General features: G+C 38.9%; 1 protein-coding gene across 3 annotated transcripts in view; it reads left to right on the forward strand.

Moving 5' to 3' along the window:
• Positions 1 to 21,006, forward strand: part of PKD2L1 (polycystin 2 like 1, transient receptor potential cation channel) — a 61,436-nt gene that overhangs the window by 34,335 nt on the left and 6,095 nt on the right. For all 3 annotated transcript variants that reach the window (XM_075216450.1, XM_075216449.1, XM_075216452.1), the window contains exons 4-14: positions 1,303 to 1,556; positions 2,411 to 2,635; positions 9,194 to 9,422; positions 9,946 to 10,116; positions 10,292 to 10,473; positions 11,872 to 11,992; positions 14,177 to 14,275; positions 14,481 to 14,602; positions 15,284 to 15,401; positions 19,201 to 19,337; positions 19,814 to 19,961. In XM_075216450.1, coding sequence (XP_075072551.1) covers positions 1,303 to 1,556; positions 2,411 to 2,635; positions 9,194 to 9,422; positions 9,946 to 10,116; positions 10,292 to 10,473; positions 11,872 to 11,992; positions 14,177 to 14,275; positions 14,481 to 14,602; positions 15,284 to 15,401; positions 19,201 to 19,337; positions 19,814 to 19,961 — 1,806 coding nt within the window. The remainder of the gene's footprint in view (positions 1 to 1,302; positions 1,557 to 2,410; positions 2,636 to 9,193; positions 9,423 to 9,945; positions 10,117 to 10,291; positions 10,474 to 11,871; positions 11,993 to 14,176; positions 14,276 to 14,480; positions 14,603 to 15,283; positions 15,402 to 19,200; positions 19,338 to 19,813; positions 19,962 to 21,006) is intronic.

Genomic DNA, 21,006 nt, shown 5'->3' on the forward strand with positions numbered 1-21,006 from the left:
CCCTCCACTGGAAATAGCACTCAGAGAGTCATATAACATCTTCTCTGGATAAAGTCGGTATTCTATATATTATTATTATTATTATTTGTACTACAGTCACAAGTATTTCTAACACTAATGTCCTGACAATAGGTGTCACATATGTTAAATGCATAAATATGTCTATTAAGTTACATAAGTTAAATAAATTTACAAAGTAAATATGGTTATAAATACATAAGGTATAAATTAGAGTATCAAATATCAAACAACATAATAGTTAAATAAATAATATATAATGAATGCTAAAAATTAACAATACAGGGAACTGAAAAGAAGACAAAATATATAATTCATTAGGTAAAATGATTATTTGTATTGCACACTGGTATCCCAGAGCTGTGAAGAAAACATGTAAAACACACTTTACCAGCACTATGGTGTCCATGCAGGATGTTTTTATTGTTTTTTTTAATGCTGCATTTACATATAATTGCCTGTAGTTCATGTATTTTAAACTTTCTAAACAGCCAGTGGCTTTACATATAGATTATTTTTCCTTATATGGGGATTACGAAAGATATAGGAGAGGTTAATAGAAGTGGGCAACCTGCTAGATTTTGAAAGCCTTAAAGCACTCCTTTCTCCTGCAGCTGATTAGATCTCCACTGAAATGCAATGGAAGTCTAATATTTTTATTATTATTATTATTATTATTATGATTGCTGTTGTTGTTGTTGTTATTATTGTAGACTTGTAAGGTGCAACAGTGCTCCGCAGCGCCGTACAGTAGGAAAAAGAGGACATACATTAAACAGGATCATATAAGGTAGATAAAATAAATGCAGACATGAATACAAACAGTATGGAGGGCCCTGCTCATTAGGAGCTTACATTCTAAGGGGGAATTAATTCCCCCAAACGCAACTCTGCGCTAAGTTTATTATCGTTTATATGAGCCGCAAGCAAAAAGCCAGCGTTGAAATTACCATATTAACAGTAATTATGCGCAGTATTGCCGTAATAGTGCAAAGGCCGCATTACTTTTTACACTAACGCGGCCAATTGAATTCCCCCCTAAGTGGAAGAACGCACAGCTAAAACAAGAGGAGCGAGTGTGGTCCAGAGTGGAGATTGGGACAGTTGTGAGGCCCATTGATCACAATGACGGCGCCCCCCAAGAATAAATCTAGATCCGCCTATGGGATGCCAACCAAAAATGGGTATTAGAGCAGTCACGATCTGCTTAAATTGGTATTTAACTGTGAACTGGACAGGGATCTGTAACACTATTCTCAATGTATTTTCAATTTTATTTCATAGTTTTCACAGGGACCGTTGCTTGATGGCCTTTATTGGACTAAATGGTACAATAACGAGTCCTTGGACCACAATCAAAATTCATTCATTTACTATGAGAACCTGTTGCTCGGAGTGCCACGTATGCGACAGCTGAAGGTAGAAAATAATTCTTGTGTTGTCCATAAGGACTTTAGAGAAGATATCTCGGGTTGCTATGATGTGTATTCTGTAGAAGAAGAGGACACAAATCCATTTGGACTGATTAATGGGACAGCGTAAGTACATTGTTTTTTACGTCTGGTGAAACATATCTGTGATTATTTAAAGACTTGGTTATCTCTGTTATTATGTGTGCCCCACATTTTCTACTACAGCTAATGTTACATGCTTAGAATAAATAATTGTCGCTACATTTTATTTGTTCAGAATGGGTCTTGAGAATGTACGTTAAGTAAACACATCTGACCCTCATACTTAGCAGCTTTCAGTACCTCTCCTCTGGGAAATCCCAGAGGGAAAGTCAGGTGCGGGATGGACCATATTGATTGGTGTCACTTAGGCCCCGCCCCCTGATTTGCAATGCCTAGATCTATTGCACTGCACAGGAGGGCTGCAGGACCTGATGATGTGAATCAGGGCAGGTGTCTGCTTTTCCTGAAGTCCGGGGGGACTAGCCAAAATTCAGAAGAAAAAAAACATTTGTGAACGTTCCAGGAGAGTAGGTAAATATGAAGCCTCTGTAGGCTAACAACTATACAGAAATCATAGAGGTTACAATGTAGTGGTCCCTACTGCGATGTCACAGTAGTCACTATTCTCCTTCACTTTGGCAGACAAACAACCGAGTGCTATGAACAGCAGCGCTTTTCTAATTGGAAAAGTGATGGCATTATAAGCGCCAATCTGACACCAGCGCTACATGCAAATGTCACATGAAGACAGGAAAACAAAATTATTCCTCACAGTTCAATAACTTTTATGATATTAAAAAAGGATGTTGATGATCATCATCATCATCAACATTTATTTATACAGCGCCAACAAATTCCATAGCGCTTTACAATTGAGATGATGCTTTGGTGCCAGTCTTTTTAAATATATATTTATATTTATTTATTTGTGTCACCAGATGGACATATTTTACAGAGGATGAACTAGGAGGCTCATCACATTGGGGAAAAATAGCAACCTACAGTGGGGGAGGATATTATATAGATTTTGAGTTGACCAAACCGGACACATTAAAGAGCCTACAAAACTTGAAAAATAACCTGTGGCTGGATAGAGGAACTCGTGTAGTCTTTATTGACTTTTCAGTGTACAATGCCAACATCAACCTATTCTGTGTTTTAAGGTAAGCACATTCCATTTAAGTTCCCTTTTAAGACGACAATATTCCAGGCACCGTCACTATAGGAACACAGTTCAACACTGTAAGGAATATGCAAATCAGTTCTATAAGGTAGTATAGTAGCACTTTGCACTTTTTTACCTAACATCATCATCATTATCATCTATATAGCGCCACTAATTAAGCAGCGCTGTACAAAGAACTCATTCATTAGTCCCTGCCCCATTGGAGCTTACAATTTAAATCCTCTAAAACCATGAGAGACTAAGGGAAATTTAATAGCAGCTAATTAACCTACCAGTATGTTTTTGGAGTGTGGGAGAACCCAGAGAAAACCCACGCAAACACGGGGAGAACATACAAACGCCACACAGATAAGGCCATAGTCGGGAATCAAACTCATGATCCCAGTGCTGTGAGGCAGAAGTGCTAACCACTGAGCCACCATGCTGCCCAACATGTAGGAGAAGGTATTCTCTGAAAAGATGAGAACAATGGTGGTGTTTAAATGGGCTGTTTAACTGTGTGTTTATAGAAGGCACCGTCACAGAATGTATGGGAAAACTTTCATTACAATTTTTCTACTTAATTTCAAATTAGATAAATGAGTGTCCAAGGAACTACTGAACCTAAAACTCAAATTTTTCCTATGCAAAATGACAACTAATCAGTCATAAATATATGTAAAAGTTTCCAGAGCTTTTCAAATGTATATGTCTCAATATAGGGGAGTTAATTTATTTTCCAAACACCCGCAAGATTGCTCATGTTTAGGTCTATTCATTGCACGTTGCCAATCAAAGCCTAAAATAGCCAATAGCCAAGTACTACTTCTACACATAACAGCAGCATACACTTAATTCTGTCATGACATTGGAAGTTTTATGTATGTATCAATGTTCTGATTTTCATATTGATTGTAATTAATAGAAGAAATAAATGTCACCTTCTTAGCTGTATCATGTATTTTCTGCCTGCAAAATGTAACATTTAATATAATGTTTAAAAAAATAACTGTTATTACATTTCCTTTATTGTAAACATATATATATTTCAGAAGATATTTTTGCTGTAAACCTTTCGTAAGTAAAAGTGCACTTATTGTCTATACCACTAAAGGAATAATTTTGTGATCTGAATCAATATTCATGGGAATGCAGCTGACTGAGACGCTTAGCGGCACATTAACCTTTAAAGCCTTGGTCCTGGGGATAAGTAAGATTGTTGTTATCGCTGGGCCAGCTGACTCTGGTGAGGGGCCATGGATTCTCCATTGTTGTCAATATATTCTGGAGAGTTAAGAATATTGGGGTGGTAATCTAAGTAGCAATTGATGCATTATCTTTCTAACCTGTTCCCAAGCGCCTCTACAGTGTTTTCTGGGTATACTAAATGGATGGTGGGGCCATTGTAAGCCATGCACTTGTGTTATAATGGGTATACATTCCAATGTTAGGGTTATGTGCATTTGTCAATGTGATGCAAGACAGGAGTGGAGGGTGGAGAAGCATCCTTTTAAAAATAGGATTGTGGTACTTAACTATGTGTATGAGCTCGAAATCTCTTTAGTAGATAATAAAAATTGTGATGCAGGGGGGGGGGGCTGGCAGATTTTAGCTCGGGGGTCAAGAATCGAGCTGCCTATTTAAAGGAAAAAATATGCAGGTAGCCCAGTGATCAGGGAGGCAGACAGTGCTCACTGATCATCATCAGCAGCAGCTATTTATAAAGCGCCACTAATTCCGCAGCACTGCACAGAGAACTCATTTGCATGATTAGAGAGGCAAGCAGTGCTGACTGATGACATTAAGCATGGTCAGGGAGGCAGACAGTACTCACTGATGACATTAAGCATGGTCAGGGAGGCAGACAGTACTCACTGATGACATTAAGCAAGGTTAGGGAGGCAGACAGTACTCACTGATGGCATTAAGCATGATTATTGAGGCAGGCAGTGCTGAATGATAACCTTAAGTATGGTCAGGGAGGCAGACAGTGCTGAATGATGACATTAAGCATGGTCAGGAGGCAGACAGTGCTTACTTATGACAATAGGCATGATCAAGGAGGTAGACAGTGCTGACTGAAGACTTTCTTCAGTTTGATTAGGGGGACAGGCAGCACTGATGAACCCCATGACTTTTCCTGTTGCTTGCATACATAATAATGAAGCTGGTCAGGTAATGAGAAAAACCCACAGACACTGGGTCAGAATGGAGGCACACAGAGACTGAGGTATTACCCTCTTGAAGTCTTCTTATGCTAAACAAAATCCTGGTGATATCCTCACAGCACTAAGACTGGTCCTCTTTTGTATTGTTACTTAGATTTGCAGTAGATGTTTAGATTATAAAATAGGTGTGCTGACAGGAGGAAAAAGACATTTTCTACTGATGTTTTATCACTGCAGGATGCCCAATTATACGTCACTGCCGAGCTGGGCTGGGTGGTACAGTGTCTGGCTACATTAGCACATTGTGATAGTTTACAGCTCATGTAGGGCACACAAACTGGATGTTATCAAATAGCCCCTGATCCTTGGTGTCAATTGGGTTCTTGAAGGCTTTGGTAGGCGGCACAGCCTTTTGGTTTCCTTCATGTAGATCCATGGTATCTTTGTGCAGTGTGAGTGGTGATGGTATACTTCCGGTCTTTATTTCTCCCCAGTTAATAGCAGAGAAGGGGTGTTCTTGTACATTGTCAACTACTCCGAGCCGGAGGGCCTCTTCTTTGCACAGGAGCTTTGATAAAATGTGCTCCTTTACAGGGTCAACTAAAGCTTGGTATGTTGGTTCCTGTTCGATGACCATTGTCACTTGATTCAGAGAAAAGATTTTAAAAGTATTTTTGTATTTTTTTTGTGGTTTTATATTAATGTATGTGAATAATTAAAGCAATTCTATGAGAATATTAATTCCACCATTCCAATTATTTGTGTAAATTTTCAATTATTCATTAGGTACTGTTTTTTAATTTTTGTTTGTAATTTGATTTAGCGCTGTCATTTGTTTGTTTGCTTTTTGTTGATAGAGCAATGTGGCAACACCCCTCATTAGACAGCTGCTGTTTGTGTATTCGTAATTCTAGTGCATTTTGTATTTGCTATTTTAGCGCCTTATTTTTCTATATTCTGCGGGTTGTTTGGTAAAGTTAACAACCTATAATATGGAAAAAATATATTTTTTTTATGGTGTGCAAATACCATCATTACAAGGAACTGGTGCTGGAAACTTGAGATTTCTTTCCAGTTAATAATATTTGCAAACATATTATTATTATTATTATTATTTATTTATATGGCGCCACAAGGTTTCAGCAGCACCGTACAAATACAAAGTACAATATGAACAATGAATCGTACATTGTACAACAAATCAGAACTAGACAAGTAAAACCAAAACTCAATAGCTCCGAGCACAGTAAGTACAATGGCATAGGATAAGAGGAATGGAGTTGAGACAGAAGGGAAGAGGGCCCTGCTCGTAAGAGTTTACATGCTAAAGGGAGGGGAAAAATCAGGCATGAGAGGAGTCAGTAGAGGGTATGAAGCACAAAAGGAGCGGGAACAGGAAAGAGGGAGAAGGAGAAGAAGGCTGGAGATCGTTAGGTGGATGGCTAGTAGACTTTAAGGAACAGATGGGTTTTGAGTGCCCATTTAATGTAGCTCAGATAAGGGGACAGACGGATAGAGTGAGGGAGGTCATGGGAATGGAGGGGGGCAGTGAGAGAGAAATCTGTAATTCTGGCGTGGGATGAGGAGGTGATACTGGAGACCAAAAGAGATGAGATCACCCAGAAAGGTAGTGTACAGCCGAGAAGAGTGCCGAGAACAGAGGCCTGAGGGACTCCAACGCGGAGGGAGGTGAGGAAGAGTTAGGGGTGGAGACCGAGAAGGAGCGTTTGGCAAGGTAGGAGGTAAACCATTTGAAGACAGTACCAGAGAGGCCGAGGGAAAGAAGGGTCTGCAGAAGGAGGAGGTGGTCCACTGTGTTGAAGGATGCAGGGAGAAGTGACCCATGGATTTGGCCAAGAGGAGGTCATTTGTTTCTTTGGCCAGGGCAGTTTCAATGGAGTGGAGAGGGTGGAATCCAGATTGGAAGGGGTCAAGAAGGGAGTTATCCGAGAGGTGAATGGTGATGCAGCTGCATACAATCCGCTCGAGAAGTTTGGAGGCATAGGGGAGAAGTGATTTGCGGCAGTAATTAGCAAGAGAGATGGGGTCAAGGTTGGGTTTCTTAAGAATGGGGGAGATATGGGTGTATTTGAAGGAAGAGGGGACAATGCTGGTGGAGAGAGACAGATTAAAAGGTTGTGCAAAGAGGGAGCAGGCCCTACATCGCCTGATGTAGGGCAGAAGGAGCACCTGGGTTGGATGTTGGGAAAAGGTGGCTGGAGGGTGAGGTGAGGAGAAGTCTAATGGCCTCAATTTTTGAGAAGAAAAAGGAGGTGAAGTCAGTGGCAGAGAGGGAGAGCGGGACAGGGGGGATAGGTGGAGAGGAGAGAGTTGAATGTGGCAAAGAGGCGGAAGGGATTGGAGGACTGAGAAGAGAAGAGGGATTTAAAGAAGAATTGTTTGGCAATGGAGAAGGCAGAACTATAGGAGAGGGTAAACTTAAAGGGAAGGAATTCAACCAGGGAGCGAGATTTCCTTCAGAGACATTCAGCAGCGCGAGAACACTTCTGAAGGAAGTGGGTAAACTTGGAGTGCCACGGTTGGGGTAGCCGGCTCATAGAAGCAAAACATAGAATTACAAGAGCCACAATTTCTTGTTTTTTAGCCGGTTTATAGGATTCGGTATTAAATCATTCACATTTTACTGTATAAATACATTTTTTTTAAATTAGACTATACAGGTACCAAAAGCAGTTTTTGGAGATGTCAGCGGTCTTCCTAACCTAGCATTTGGCAACATAATTTACAATATTTTTCTATGTTAAACATTTTATTTGCACCAACCAGCACTACATGATGACACACATCTTCAGAAATTCAGGAAGGTACATAAGGTATTCTGTTCTTTCTACTTTTCTCTCAATTTCTCTTTGTTGATGAGAAGAAATCTTAAAGGTTTCCGCAATCATTTATAGGACAATAGCAATTCCAACAATTGCATATTAAATCTAATAATAGTATAATAGATCTTGTAATAAAATCATTTATAGAATAGAATAATTTGTTTCTTTGTCACGGTAGTGTGGAAAGTTACATTCTAATGGTCACAAGAATTGTCTATGTGTTGTATGGTGGTCACAAGGATGCTCTCTGTATTGTATGGCTCTCACAAGGATGCTCTCTCTATTCTATGGTTGCCACAAGGGTTGTCTCTCTATTGTATTGAGGTCACTAGGATGCTCTCTATACTTAATAAATAATACAAGAATGCTCTCTGTATTGAATATCTCCCATTAGAATGCTTTCTGCATTGTATAGCTGTCCTTTGGATGGTCTCTGTATTGTATGGCAGTCATTTGGATGCTCTCTGTTTTGTTTGGCAGTCCCTAGGATGTTCTCCGAGTTGTATGGCAGTCACTATGGTAAACTCTATTGTATAGTGGCCATGCAAATACTCTCTATATTGGACTAGGGTGTTCTGTGTGTTGTATATGGGTCACTAAGATGCTCTGTATATTGTGTAGTGGTCACTAGGATGCCTTCTGCAATGTATTTAGTGTTGCATTGCCTTCGCTTACAACTGTAGCTAGGGTACTCAGTGTGCTATCATTGCCTACTTTTGTGTGTGTGTTCTGCCTACAGTTGTTTTGGTTTTACCAACATGTGTCTACTTTCAGAATTTTTTAGTACTATCAGTCCTCTATATTATATACTGATTACATTAATTTATAGTCTGTTTATAGTCTGTTTGAAAACTGATCCAGTCTTATAAACTCTTGAGAACCATTCACACATCTCCTCACTTTTCATAAATCCACTTCTTAGATAAAGCTCTTTTTATCATATGCGCTTCATCTACATTTATATAAAATACAAGGTCTTCATAGTAGATCTGTGCCAACATGCACCTAATAGTAATTGCTATTTTAGTAGCCAACAAATCCCTTTTACACTGTATCTATTAACAATAGAAAATAGAGGAACTGCCATCCAGGCCTCACCACCTTCTGTACCAGACAGCTTCATGGCTCTGCACCTTATAGGCTATTCACCATCTTGGCCCCACTTGTAAATAAATAAATAAGAATACTGAAAAATAATTTATTAATCTGAAGATTTTTTTTAAAAAAAAATTGTAACATTAACACATTAAACAAATGCTTTATTCTGATATTATCTGCATTTTTATAAATACTGATTCAGCCCACATAATGACTCCCTCCACTGTTTGCAGGTTATGGGTACACGTACATTTCTTACATTTTAATACTAGTAGTCGCTAGCAGTACTGGTCTCAAGTTTATGGAGTTTTTTCAGCTAGCAAAGTCTTTTTGGTAAACGTATAACAGAGCTGTAACAGTAAAATATTAGATTCCCTTCTTTATGGTTTCCATGTTGCATTTACTAGGTAACGATTTTGTTAATTTGCTTTTGTTATGATTCTACAGGCTTGTAGTGGAATTCCCAGCAACCGGTGGTGCCATACCATCCTGGCAGATTCGTACAGTCAAGCTCATTCGATATGTCAGCAACTGGGATTACTTCATTATTGCCTGTGAAATTATCTTTTGTGTTTTCATCTTTTACTATATGGTGGAGGAAATTCTGGAGCTGAGAATACATAGATTCAAATATTTCACAAGTATCTGGAACATTTTGGATCTTGTGGTTATACTGGTGAGGATAATTTTAAAGAAACTGTTGTCTAACTCTTCCGTTATTTTAGCTAATCTAAACAGAAAAAAAAAAAAACTGGATCCCAATTAGTTTGGATGTGTAATGATCATACACACACAGCCACATTACAGACATTGTTCACATAACTTCTTTATCATTCCTTTTCCAAATCTTTCCAAACTCTGTTTCCGGCTAGATTTTAATTGGGATTACTGGTTACTCTGGGTTCACATGTTACATTTGTGGCTCAATTTTGTCAACAATACTGCCACATATGTTGACAACTTTAAGAACAACCGGAGATGGACGTTATATTGTATGTTTTAAAGAACTATGCATTTGTGGTATTAAACTTTGAAGCATGATGCCTTGGAGTATGATGTGGATAATGTGGATCTTTAAAAACAAATGCAAATTACAAAAAAAAAAAGCAGCAGTAGAATAAAAATAGTACACTTGAATATAAATGCTGCTTGTTATCAACTTATGGTTAAGTGTAAGTAATTGGTACATTTTTGTTAAGCTTTCTCTTGTAGCCATCGCATTTCATATCTTCCGAACTCTGGAGGTGAACCGGCTCATGGGATCACTACTAGAACAGCCCAGCAAATATGCAGACTTTGAATTTTTGGCTTTTTGGCAAACACAATACAACAACATGAACGCTGTAAATCTTTTCTTTGCATGGATTAAAGTAAGTATACACTGTTTATAGTTGTGAAAATCTGTAAACTGGTGATGCACTGATCTAATATCTAATTCCCAGGCAACTCACTTAAGTAAGAAGCACTGGTTTATTGCCATAAAAATAGTTTATGGTTTGTGAATTTTATTGAGTTTACATTAACTGTGCTTTCTTTGCATTGCAGATCTTCAAATATATTAGCTTCAATAAGACAATGACACAACTTTCATCTACTCTTGCTCGTTGTGCGAAGGATATTCTGGGCTTTGCAATCATGTTCTTCATAGTATTTTTTGCCTATGCTCAGCTGGGATATCTTCTGTTTGGAACTCAAGTGGAAAACTTTAGCACATTTGTAAAATGCATGTAAGTTAACATGCTGTATATAATGTGTCATTCTCTGCAGTGTGCATCCTATAATAAATTGACATCTCTGTGGAAAATGAACTGTTACAAGAAGAGCAAGCAGACCTATAATGCCAACTAGCACAAACAGACATGTAAACCTTTAAGGTACTTAACGAAAGGCAAATGTTTTAGGTTCACAGACACAATGTTCTGTTTTTTGGATATAATTTTCAATGCATCTCATGTTGACATATTTAACAGATTAGGACCTGCTACATTTATTTATAAGAGGAGCTAAGTATTTATAACCTTAGAAACCAAGAAAGAACACAACCCAAAGGTTGTGAGAGCTTCCAGATACAAAAAAAAGTCTTCATAAAACAGATGACATTCATTCCGTTTCTGGTATAAAATAAAATTACCTCTCAAGGAAAAACTGTGATTTGACCCTAATTTAAGGATAACTCCGCCCAACACCGAAGATTCAGCTCAGAGTAAAGTTGTATAGGTTATACATTATCACAAAATATTACTTTGAAATACACTATTATTATTATTATTATTTTGGATTTATAAGGCACCACAAGGGGTCCACAGTCCCAAACATAAGGGGTTTGAACAAACAACAAAATCACAGATACAAAAATAACAAAATGACATAAAAACAAACATCAACATTTACATAATGACAGACCATAAAATTACATTATTACATTAAAAAAAGAACTGGGAAAGAGGGCCCTTCTTGCAAGAGCTTACACAAAGAAGGAGAAACTGAGTGGAGGCAGAGGTTGGGGTTGTGTAAGTTGCAGATTTAGAAGGAGGTCTAGTAGGCTTGAATGAAAAGGTGAGATTCTAGGGCACATCTGATTCCTTGGAGACTTATGAATAGTTTCATTGGATGTGGAATGCTTTCCAAAGGATGGGAACAACGCAGGAGAAATCCTGAAGTCAGGAGTGGAAAGAGGTAATCAGTTTGGAGATGAAAGGGCGTTTTTTTGCAGAACAGAGTGGGTGGGAGGGAGTGTGTGAAGAAATGAAGTTGGAGATGTAGTGTGGAGAGGAGTGGTTGAAGGCTTTCTAGGTGAGGGTGAGGAGTTTTAATTGGATTCTGTTTGCTACAGCGAGTTAGTGTAGCAACTGGCAGAGTGGGGTGGTAGAGAGGCGAGAGAAACATGAGACAGGCAGCAGCATTAGTAGCTGATTAAAGTGGATAGAGCCAAATGTATTGGAGGCCAGAGAGGATACCTGAGTTACATCTGATTAATGTACAGGCTTATATTTTGTTGTTGTCTGTATTTATATGGTTGTCACATGCAACATTTGGTATTTCAAGCAAGTCTACCCTTTTTAACCCACCTTCAATTGTCACATTGAATTTAATTGTCAATTTTTTGCTAATCCTTTGTTTTCTAGATTCACCCAGTTTAGAATCATCTTAGGAGATTTTGACTATGACGCCATTGACAATGCCAACAGAATTCTGGGACCTATTTATTTTGTTACCTACGTTTTCTTTGTCTTCTTCGTGTTGTTGGTAAGCTGATGCTTTCAATAAAACTGTGAGAACCAAGTGCCCAACAGTAAGCACCCATCCTCCATCTGTGAGGTTATCATAGAATCACTATTTATTTACACAAAGCATCTTCCAGTAATCCAAGTAGCCATGTTTTATATGGTACAAATAAGAATACAATGTAGATCCTTGATTTAGTTGTTGTGCTTTATTTTTCGAAAATGTAATATTTCCTCTTTGAGCGTTGACAGATAACGTCAAGTAACGTCTCTGAGGCTTTAAACATTCATGTCATGGTCACTTTTCCTGCCTAAATGCTGTGGCACAATCATGACAAAAGTAATAAGGGTTAAATGTGTTCTTATAATTGTGAGACTAAATATACCTTATGGCTAGATGGAGAGAAGGAGATCAGTCAGTCAAGATGGGACCTATTGAAGGAATGGTGGCTGCATCTCAAATGTCTGCAATGTCCACTTGCAAAAACAATACATTTCTTTTATAAGGCATAACCTCAAAATCTCTCAACGCTGACATAATAAAAATAGTGATCCATCAACCGAACTCAGCTTCCCATAAAAATATACATATTGGGGCTGAGACCTTGGAAAAATCATGTTACATTGGAGGGGACAGATTTATAGTTGGGGTAGGACATGTCCTAGATCAACTTTAAATTTCAGTGTAAAAATAAAGCCATCAAGTATTTGTGTGCTACATGAAAAAACAGCCAGTTTTTTCCTTATGTGCAAAATCAGTGCTTTTTTTTTCCCATTGAACGCTGGGAATGGCGTTCCGGCACCTTTTTTTTTTTCTCTGCGGTGCTGCTACAGTGCAGCACCGCATCTGTGTGTGTGTGTGTGTGTGTGTGTGTGTGTGTCCTGCTTCCGTCGGCCGGAAGCAGGGCAGCGGGAGGAGCAGCGATCGAACTAAGAAGAGTGAAAAGAAGGTAAGTAATACTGACTACAGAAAGCGGGAAGGGGCGAAAGTAGAAGAGGGCTACAGAAAAACAAAGGGCGAGCAGAAAGAAGGCTACAGAATAGAGGGGGAGCAGAAAGAGGGCTACAGAATAGAGGGGGAGCAGAAAGAGGGCTACAGAATAGAGGGGGAGCAGAAAGAAGGCTACAGAATAGAGGGGGAGCAGAAAGAAGGCTACAGAATAGAGGGGGAGCAGAAAGAAGGCTACAGAATAGAGGGGGAGCAGAAAGAGGGCTACAGAATAGAGGGGGAGCAGAAAGAGGGCTACAGAATAAAGGGGGAGCAGAAAGAGGGCTACAGAATAAAGGGGGAGCAGAAAGAGGGCTACAGAATAAAGGGGGAGCAGAAAGAGGGCTACAGAATAGAGGGGGAGCAGAAAGAGGGCTACAGAATAGAGGGGGAGCAGAAAGAGGGCTACAGAATAAAGGGGGAGCAGAAAGAAGGCTACAGAATAGAGGGGGAGCAGAAAGAGGGCTACAGAATAAAGGGGGAGCAGAAAGAGGGCTACAGAATAAAGGGGGAGCAGAAAGAGGGCTACAGAATAAAGGGGGAGCAGAAAGAGGGCTACAGAATAAAGGGGGAGCAGAAAGAGGGCTACAGAATAAAGAAAGGGAGCAGAAAGAGGGCTACAGAAAAAGGAGGGAGGTGGAAAGAGAGGGCCACAAAAAAAACCAGGGTGCAGAATAGGGGTGAGAATAGCTAGCGGCCATATGTGAGAAAAGTTGGTAGGCAGCCACAGCAGGGGACATGTCAGTGTGTAACAGGTGAGTGATGTCCAGTTGTTATGTTTGTTTTATTAAATTAACATATGGGGCCTCCCCTCTAGATATCCTGCATTTACTCCATCAGTCATCTGGACTGCAGCCTTGCCAGCCAACCAGGAGGATATATATATATATATATATATATATATATATACACATTTTTTTTCATAAAAGATTAATAAGACGTGAGTTCCGGCACCTTTTTTTTTTTACAAAAAAAGCACTGTGCAAAATAATAAATTAATTTGCACCCCTTGCATTTTAACATGCTTTGTCCAGGAGCAACCTTACTCCTTTTTTTGCCTTGCTCTCCTTAATGACTCAGGACCATTGTTTCTAAATGTATCATTGTAAGACTATAGAAATATTGCCTTGTGAAAAATATCACTCACTGTTATACTCTTTTATTTTAGAATTAATGTGTCCTTTAGCTATAATTTTCCTCCAATGCTTTCCTTTTTAGAATATGTTTTTGGCCATCATTAATGACACGTATTCTGAAGTGAAAGAAGAGCTTTCACACCAGAAGAATGAGCTACAGTTTTCGGACATCTTAAAGCAGGTATGGGTAACAAATACCAACCTTTCTTTAACTATATAGTTGATATTTGTAGGTGAGTGTATCATTGCTGTAATATTTGCAAGGGTCATACAATTTTGAAAAGCAATTATATTCCATGTTAAAGCTGAAATACATTTCTTATTGACTGCAGTAAACTCCAATTTGAAACCTTTAATAAAAAGTTACCAAATTGACATCATTTTAGGGTTACAGGAAGACATTAATGAAGCTGAAACTGAAGAAAGAGCGCATTTCAGATGTACAGAAAGCATTGCAGAACGGCTCCAAGGAAATGGCATTTGAAGAATTCAAAAACAATCTTAAAGAGTGAGTGGTGTATTACTGAGATTTGGATCTTTATTTCAATGTTCTCATTCTGAAGAATGTAATGAACACCTCACAAGAGAACTCTGAAGAGGTGTGTGTGAGTGTGTGTGTATATATATATATATATATATATATATATATATATCTCTATAATATAAATGTCTAGTGGCGTGTGTTAGTCTGTCTGTGTGTGGTAAAAATAAAACCAAGCTGCAGCGCCACCTGCTGGGCGGAATTATACACTGACCTACTAAATTCTTATTGTGTGTGGAAAAAAAAAATCAGAAAGGGCTGAAATTTGGTATACTAAGATGTTTTTAATTTGTTAATTTCATTTGTTAATTGTTAAAAGTGTTTATAAAGATTTAAAAAAATATATATATATTTCTTGAAGGAGAAGTGACAGTTGGGAGTGGTTGGTGGTTGCCGGGGGTGACAGTGGGGAGTGGTTGGTGGTTGAGGCCTGGGCTATGGCCCAAATGCATGACAAGAACCTTTTTCACTCCTTAAGTAGCTTGATTTGACTAGAATGCATGAGTATCATGCACAGGTTAACTTGTGTGTATATAATTATATATATATATATATATATATATATATATATATATATATATATATATATATATATAATATAGGTGTGTGTGTTACATCAGCACTTTACATATACCATCTGTATTGCAGGATGGGCCATGATGACCACGAAATTACAGCTGCCTTTTCCAGATTTGACCAGGATGGTAATCGGATTCTAGATGAAGAAGAACAGAGAAAAATGAGAAATATTCTGGAAGAAAGGAGGGTATGTGAATAATATATTTACAGCACTTATGTATAATAATTGAGAGGTGAAATATAATTCATAATCTGTTTTTTTCCAATACAAAATATAAAATAGGATAAAAGAAAACTGGTGCAAAGAGCACATTTTGTTCTGGTAGAGTTCTGCCAAATGGGCATATTGCTGTATGTCACCCATGTTGTACAAAAATTACTGTCAAGATGGATAGTATACCTCTGCTAGACACTGGAACATTATACAGAATACACACTTATTAATGAACTCTACAAATAAAAAAGGAAAGTATAAAATCACTACTTATTTTGTAGATGATATAATCATTAATTGCATTAATAGCAAACATGTTACATCTAATTGAACCTCCAAATCAAACTTGAGGCAATACAATATGTATGGCAGAGTAAAGACTCATACATAACTGTGTGTAGTGTGAGGTACACAGGTGGATGTAAATGACTAGAGGGTCCCCGGACATGCAGGTTATTTTTAGAGTCTCTTTGAAGATGTTGGGACACAGGTGATGTAAGTTGGTGGTACAGTGCAATCAGATGTCTCAATTACCATTATATACATTCCTCCACTACAGCACATTCTTGGTTTCAAAAACATAAATAAAATACATGCAGCTCTTTTCTGACTCCAATACAGTTTGTAGTAATTTCAAGTATGGCTACAGTATACATTTCTCCATGCTCCTTCTGTAATAAGACAGGTCACATGTCTCGTACACTCCAGTACTTCATACTTTACTGCAGCTCACCCCTCCTCTGCAGGGGCACTCACATGGATGCTAACAGACTAACATCTCCCTTCACACACACTGTTTATGCTCAACTACAGCTCACCCCTCCTCTGCAGGGATTATATCTCTTGGTCTCTGATACTTTTCACTGTGTTCTCCGAGTCACTGGGATCTGACACTCTAGTACAGTGTTGGCTAACCTGTGACACTCCAGGTGTTGTGAAACTACAAGTCCCAGCATACCCTTCCAGCAATAAGCTGCTATATATTGGCAAAGCATGCTGGGACCTGTAGTTTCACAACACCTGGAGTGTCACAGGTAAGCCAACACTGCTCTAGTATGCTCTCAGCCCTTCCCTGACCATTCTACTCCTGTTGGTACACTGCCTCTTGCAGCCACCCTCTCTACCAGGGTCTCCTCCATGAAAACTTCCTGTCTCTTGGGGTTCTCTTTAGTGATATGGGGTTCTCCCCTTCTCTGGGATTGGGGACTCCACCACTTTGTATATGCAGCCACACTGCTGCATGCAGTGACTCCCCTTCTCTTTTGGGATCTCCGCCTTTTGTTCTATCAGGGGTTCTTTCTCAATATAGGGGCTCTTCCCCTAATATGGCTCTCCCACTCTGACTTAGGGAACAGTAGAGTTTGTATCCATGCAGCAGCCCCACGTGCCCACTCCCAAGCACTGCCAGGGTAGCCCAGGATCTCCTTCCCACTGTCCCGGATCCTCAGCTGTCACATCACCTCTCCTCTCTGTCTCTTGCTCTCTTCTTTTCCTGCCTTGTCTCTTCCTTATTCCTCTCTGTGACAGATGCCCCTCTTTCTCCTCTAGTTCTGTTGTTTACGTTCTCTTCCTCTTCTACAGTCTCCAGTCTCCCTTGCTGACAGCCCTCCTTCTTCTTCTCACTCTCTAGCACACTTGTGTGTCTTGTCAGTATAGCAACCAGCCTGAGTCACTGCTCCCTTCACAGACACCCTGGCCACACCACCTTTGTGAGAACCCGCGCCTCAGCACCTAACTCACCCTTGCCACCTGGTGACCCCCACCTTCAGTCACCGGAGGGTGTGGTTTACTATAACGCCACAGGGAGAACTACATAACAATAAGAGTGGTTGGGATAATCTCTATTACTATATATGATTAACTAACCTTAACAAATATAATATTTTAATAAATTATTGAGACAAACATTTTATCTCTGTTACAGATTAATTCTGTTTCAACATAATAAAATATGTATATAAAGGTTTTATCTACTCAGAAAATCACATTAACACAATACAAGCAGCCACATGTCATATAAAATGTAATCTACCAATACATAATCATATGTACTATAGTCATACCAATCCGTTTTTGTAACAGAACTGCACACAATCTGGCAGTAATATGTCTATAAACCCTGATCACAATATCCAAGTTCCTTTAACTATAAACACAAATTTCCAAATTGTCACAATGTATGCTAAACACATCTACAGATGATGAATTACTCAATCCTGAGTGTTCTGTCAGATAGTCTTATATTGGATGGATCCAGAGTGTCGCTGTATTGGTTGTCAATGATAAACAAACTGGAACTTTTGTCCAAGAGGTGGCCACCTATGGTCTTCATTCATAAACCAGAAAAGCTACTTTTTCAATCGATACGATAGAGAGTACACATATAGCTGCTCCAATCTCCTCATACGCGTGGGGTTGAATATAAATTGAGGATATCTCGCTGACACGTTTAGTCCTTGGACTGGACTTTTTTCAAAGCCGTAAAGACTAATTATCTGATGTGGTTAAGTAAGGTGAAAATCACACAACTCTTAATAAAATCAATTAACACTTGTGAAGATTAAACACCTTCTGAAACATTTTTTTAAAAAATTTTAGTCTCATAGTCCTTCACTCTTTATAGTGCTTGTATGACTAAATACAACCCTTATATACATCTTTTATTAAGTTGTCAAGTAAATTTTATCTCTCTTACAGATTAATTCTGCCTTCCTAATTTATTATGAAAGAACAACTAATCATACTGTATATAGTTAATAGAGATTATCCCAAGAGCTGATAATTATGTGTGTATGAGTCTTTAAGCTTTGGGAGAGCAGAGCAAGTTTGTTGTTTTACAACTGCCATCAAGTGGAAAATGATCAAATTCACCCATCTTTGGGAAGGAAAACCCTTGGCATTGGTTTCCTCTAGCCAGTGAGGGAACTACAATTGGTGCACCGGGGCCCATAGAGATAATGGGGTTCAGTGCATGGCAGATGCAGAGGGTCGGTGCCCCGGTTCTCTTCTCCCCTTCTTCCTGCACTGGGGCCCACAACTCACTAGTTCCACCTCTGCCTCTAGCCTTCCAGTAACTTTCCTGCAGTGGTTGATAACTACTTCAGTTGGATGATGGGAAGTAACTACTGCACAAAAACACAAAGTACGTAAACTATATACCAGTACAGTTTTTTCTATTGGAATCATTGTCAAAGTTTGTATTTGAACATCATTTAAACAATAAATTGTGAGCATGGTCCCTCTATTCACTAGCTGTACACCTCACTGGTTGTGTGAAGATCAACAACATGAAGGTTTGCAATGCAGACACAGGTAATGTGCACACTAGTGTTATTTAACTCCAGCTCATCTCCACTCAATTTTTGGCAGGTGAATGTAAGGCATGCATAAGCTCACACAGATAATTGCAGTGCCACAGTCAAAGTTGATGACATAACAAGGACAGAGGAAAATAAAACATACTCCGCTTTTCCCTGTCTCTGCTCAATTAATCTGTTTTGTGTAGTGTGGGTCTCTCCATAAAGACCAATGACATTTATGTCAGCATAATGGTTCTCTTGTCAAATACAGACTGATTGAAAGAGTTTGTGTACAAGGCCAAAGTCAATATTTAAATTTCCCATGTCAAACTTTCATGCTAAATGCAACATAGGGAGATATTAATATAAACTGAGATTATGCCTATATTAATCTATTTTGCCAATGTTATGACTGATGTGGATAGAATCATACATCTGTTGTAAAAGGCCTTTATTAAAAATGCTTATTACAGCTGGCTCTGAATGCTGAAATTGAGAATTTAGGAAGATCATATGGGAACAAGGATTTGGACGAAGTGGTGAACTTATCAGATATGAAGAACAACCTTTCCACTAAGGCCAACTGGGTTTCACAAGAAGAATTTACAATGTATGTCATTTTATTAATCTGTGCTGTGTTTCATCACAGCGTTTGTATGCATATATAGCAGTGGTGTTTACATTACACAGTATTTTATAAGGGCCTCACAAGTGACCCTCAGTTCCTCAAGGCTGAATTGTGGAATATGAAGTGTAAAAAAACAAAGCTCATGGTGATCCCTATTAATAAATTCAATTTTTTAGTTTAATATCATTTTAACTTTTTTATTTTTTCGGCTATTCAACATGGGGATGAAAGGCCAAAACATAAGTGCTACGAGTAACTATGTCTCCAAAGTAAATATATCTTGAAGCAGCTTACCTTTTCTATTGTTTCAGCCACACTAAGCATTAGAATACTCTTATTAATATATTTACTTGTAAGAAGTATCGGTTTTACAAAAAGGTGGATACGAGTCATTTTTAGTCACAAAGAATCCACATGAACTGTGAAAAGTGTTAGTCTAACCACTGCCTGTATTCCAGATTTCTGAGAAGACTTCAGCAACTTGAAATGTCCATTAGTGGAATAATGATGAAAGTAGAAACTGTGGAGATGAAACTGGACACAATGGAAACAAACAAGATGAAGCAGACAAACCTAGTGGATAATCTCCCAAACAATATTGTGACGGTGAGTTGTATTAATGGCCACTTCTGAAAAACACCTGGCACCAGGTACTCTGCGGTGCTACATTTCAAACACAGATGGACCTGTTAGATAAGCTACAACTAAACGTAAATAGTCACAAACCAAACCACCCCAGCCCCCACAGCCAGCCGAATAGTGAGGATTCCATCTTTAGTCCCTACAGACATGAGCTCTAAATTTGAAAAATATTTCTGGAAGCCAGTAGGTCTGGTGTTCTCTGAAAGGAGTGGATGACACCTAGTAGACTACAGTCATGGCCAAAAGTTTTGAGAATGACACAAGCATTTGTTTTCCCAAAGTTTGCTGCTTCAGTGTTTTTAGACCTTTTTGTCAGATGTTGCTATGGTATACTGTAAAATTACAAGCATTTCACACAAGTGTCAAAAGCTTATAATGACAATTACATTTATGCAAAGAGTCAATATTGCAGTGTTGACCCTTCTTTTTGAAGACTTTAGCAACTCACGCTGGCATGCTGTCAATCAACTTCTGGGCCACATACTGACTGAATGCTGTTCGTTGTTGCCTAATCAATTCTTGGAATTTGTCAGAATTTGTGGGTTTTTCTTTGTCCTCCTGCATCTTGAGGATTGACCACAAGTTCTCAATGGGGTTAAGGTCTGGGGAGTTTCCTGGCCATTGACCCAAAATTTTGATGTTTTGATCTCCGAGCCACTTAGTTACCACTTTTACCTTATGGCAAGGTGCTCCATCATGCTGGAAAAGGCATTGTTTGTCACCAAACTGTTCGTGGATGGTTGGGAGAAGTTGCTCTTGGAGGATGTTTTGGTATCATTCTTTATTCATGACTGTGTTCTCAGGCAAAATCGTGAGTGAGCCCATACATGAATGGTCTCAGGATGCTTTACTGTTGGCACGACCCAGGACTGATGGTAGCACTCACCTTTCTTTCTCCGGACAAGCATTTTTCCAGATGCCCTAAACAATCTAAAAGGGGATTCATCAGAGAAAATTACTTTACCCCAGTCCTCGGCAGTCCTAGCCCTGTACCATTTGCAGAAAATCA

The sequence above is a fragment of the Mixophyes fleayi genome, chromosome 6, assembly GCF_038048845.1.
Source record: "Mixophyes fleayi isolate aMixFle1 chromosome 6, aMixFle1.hap1, whole genome shotgun sequence".
Lineage (NCBI taxonomy): Eukaryota > Metazoa > Chordata > Amphibia > Anura > Limnodynastidae > Mixophyes > Mixophyes fleayi.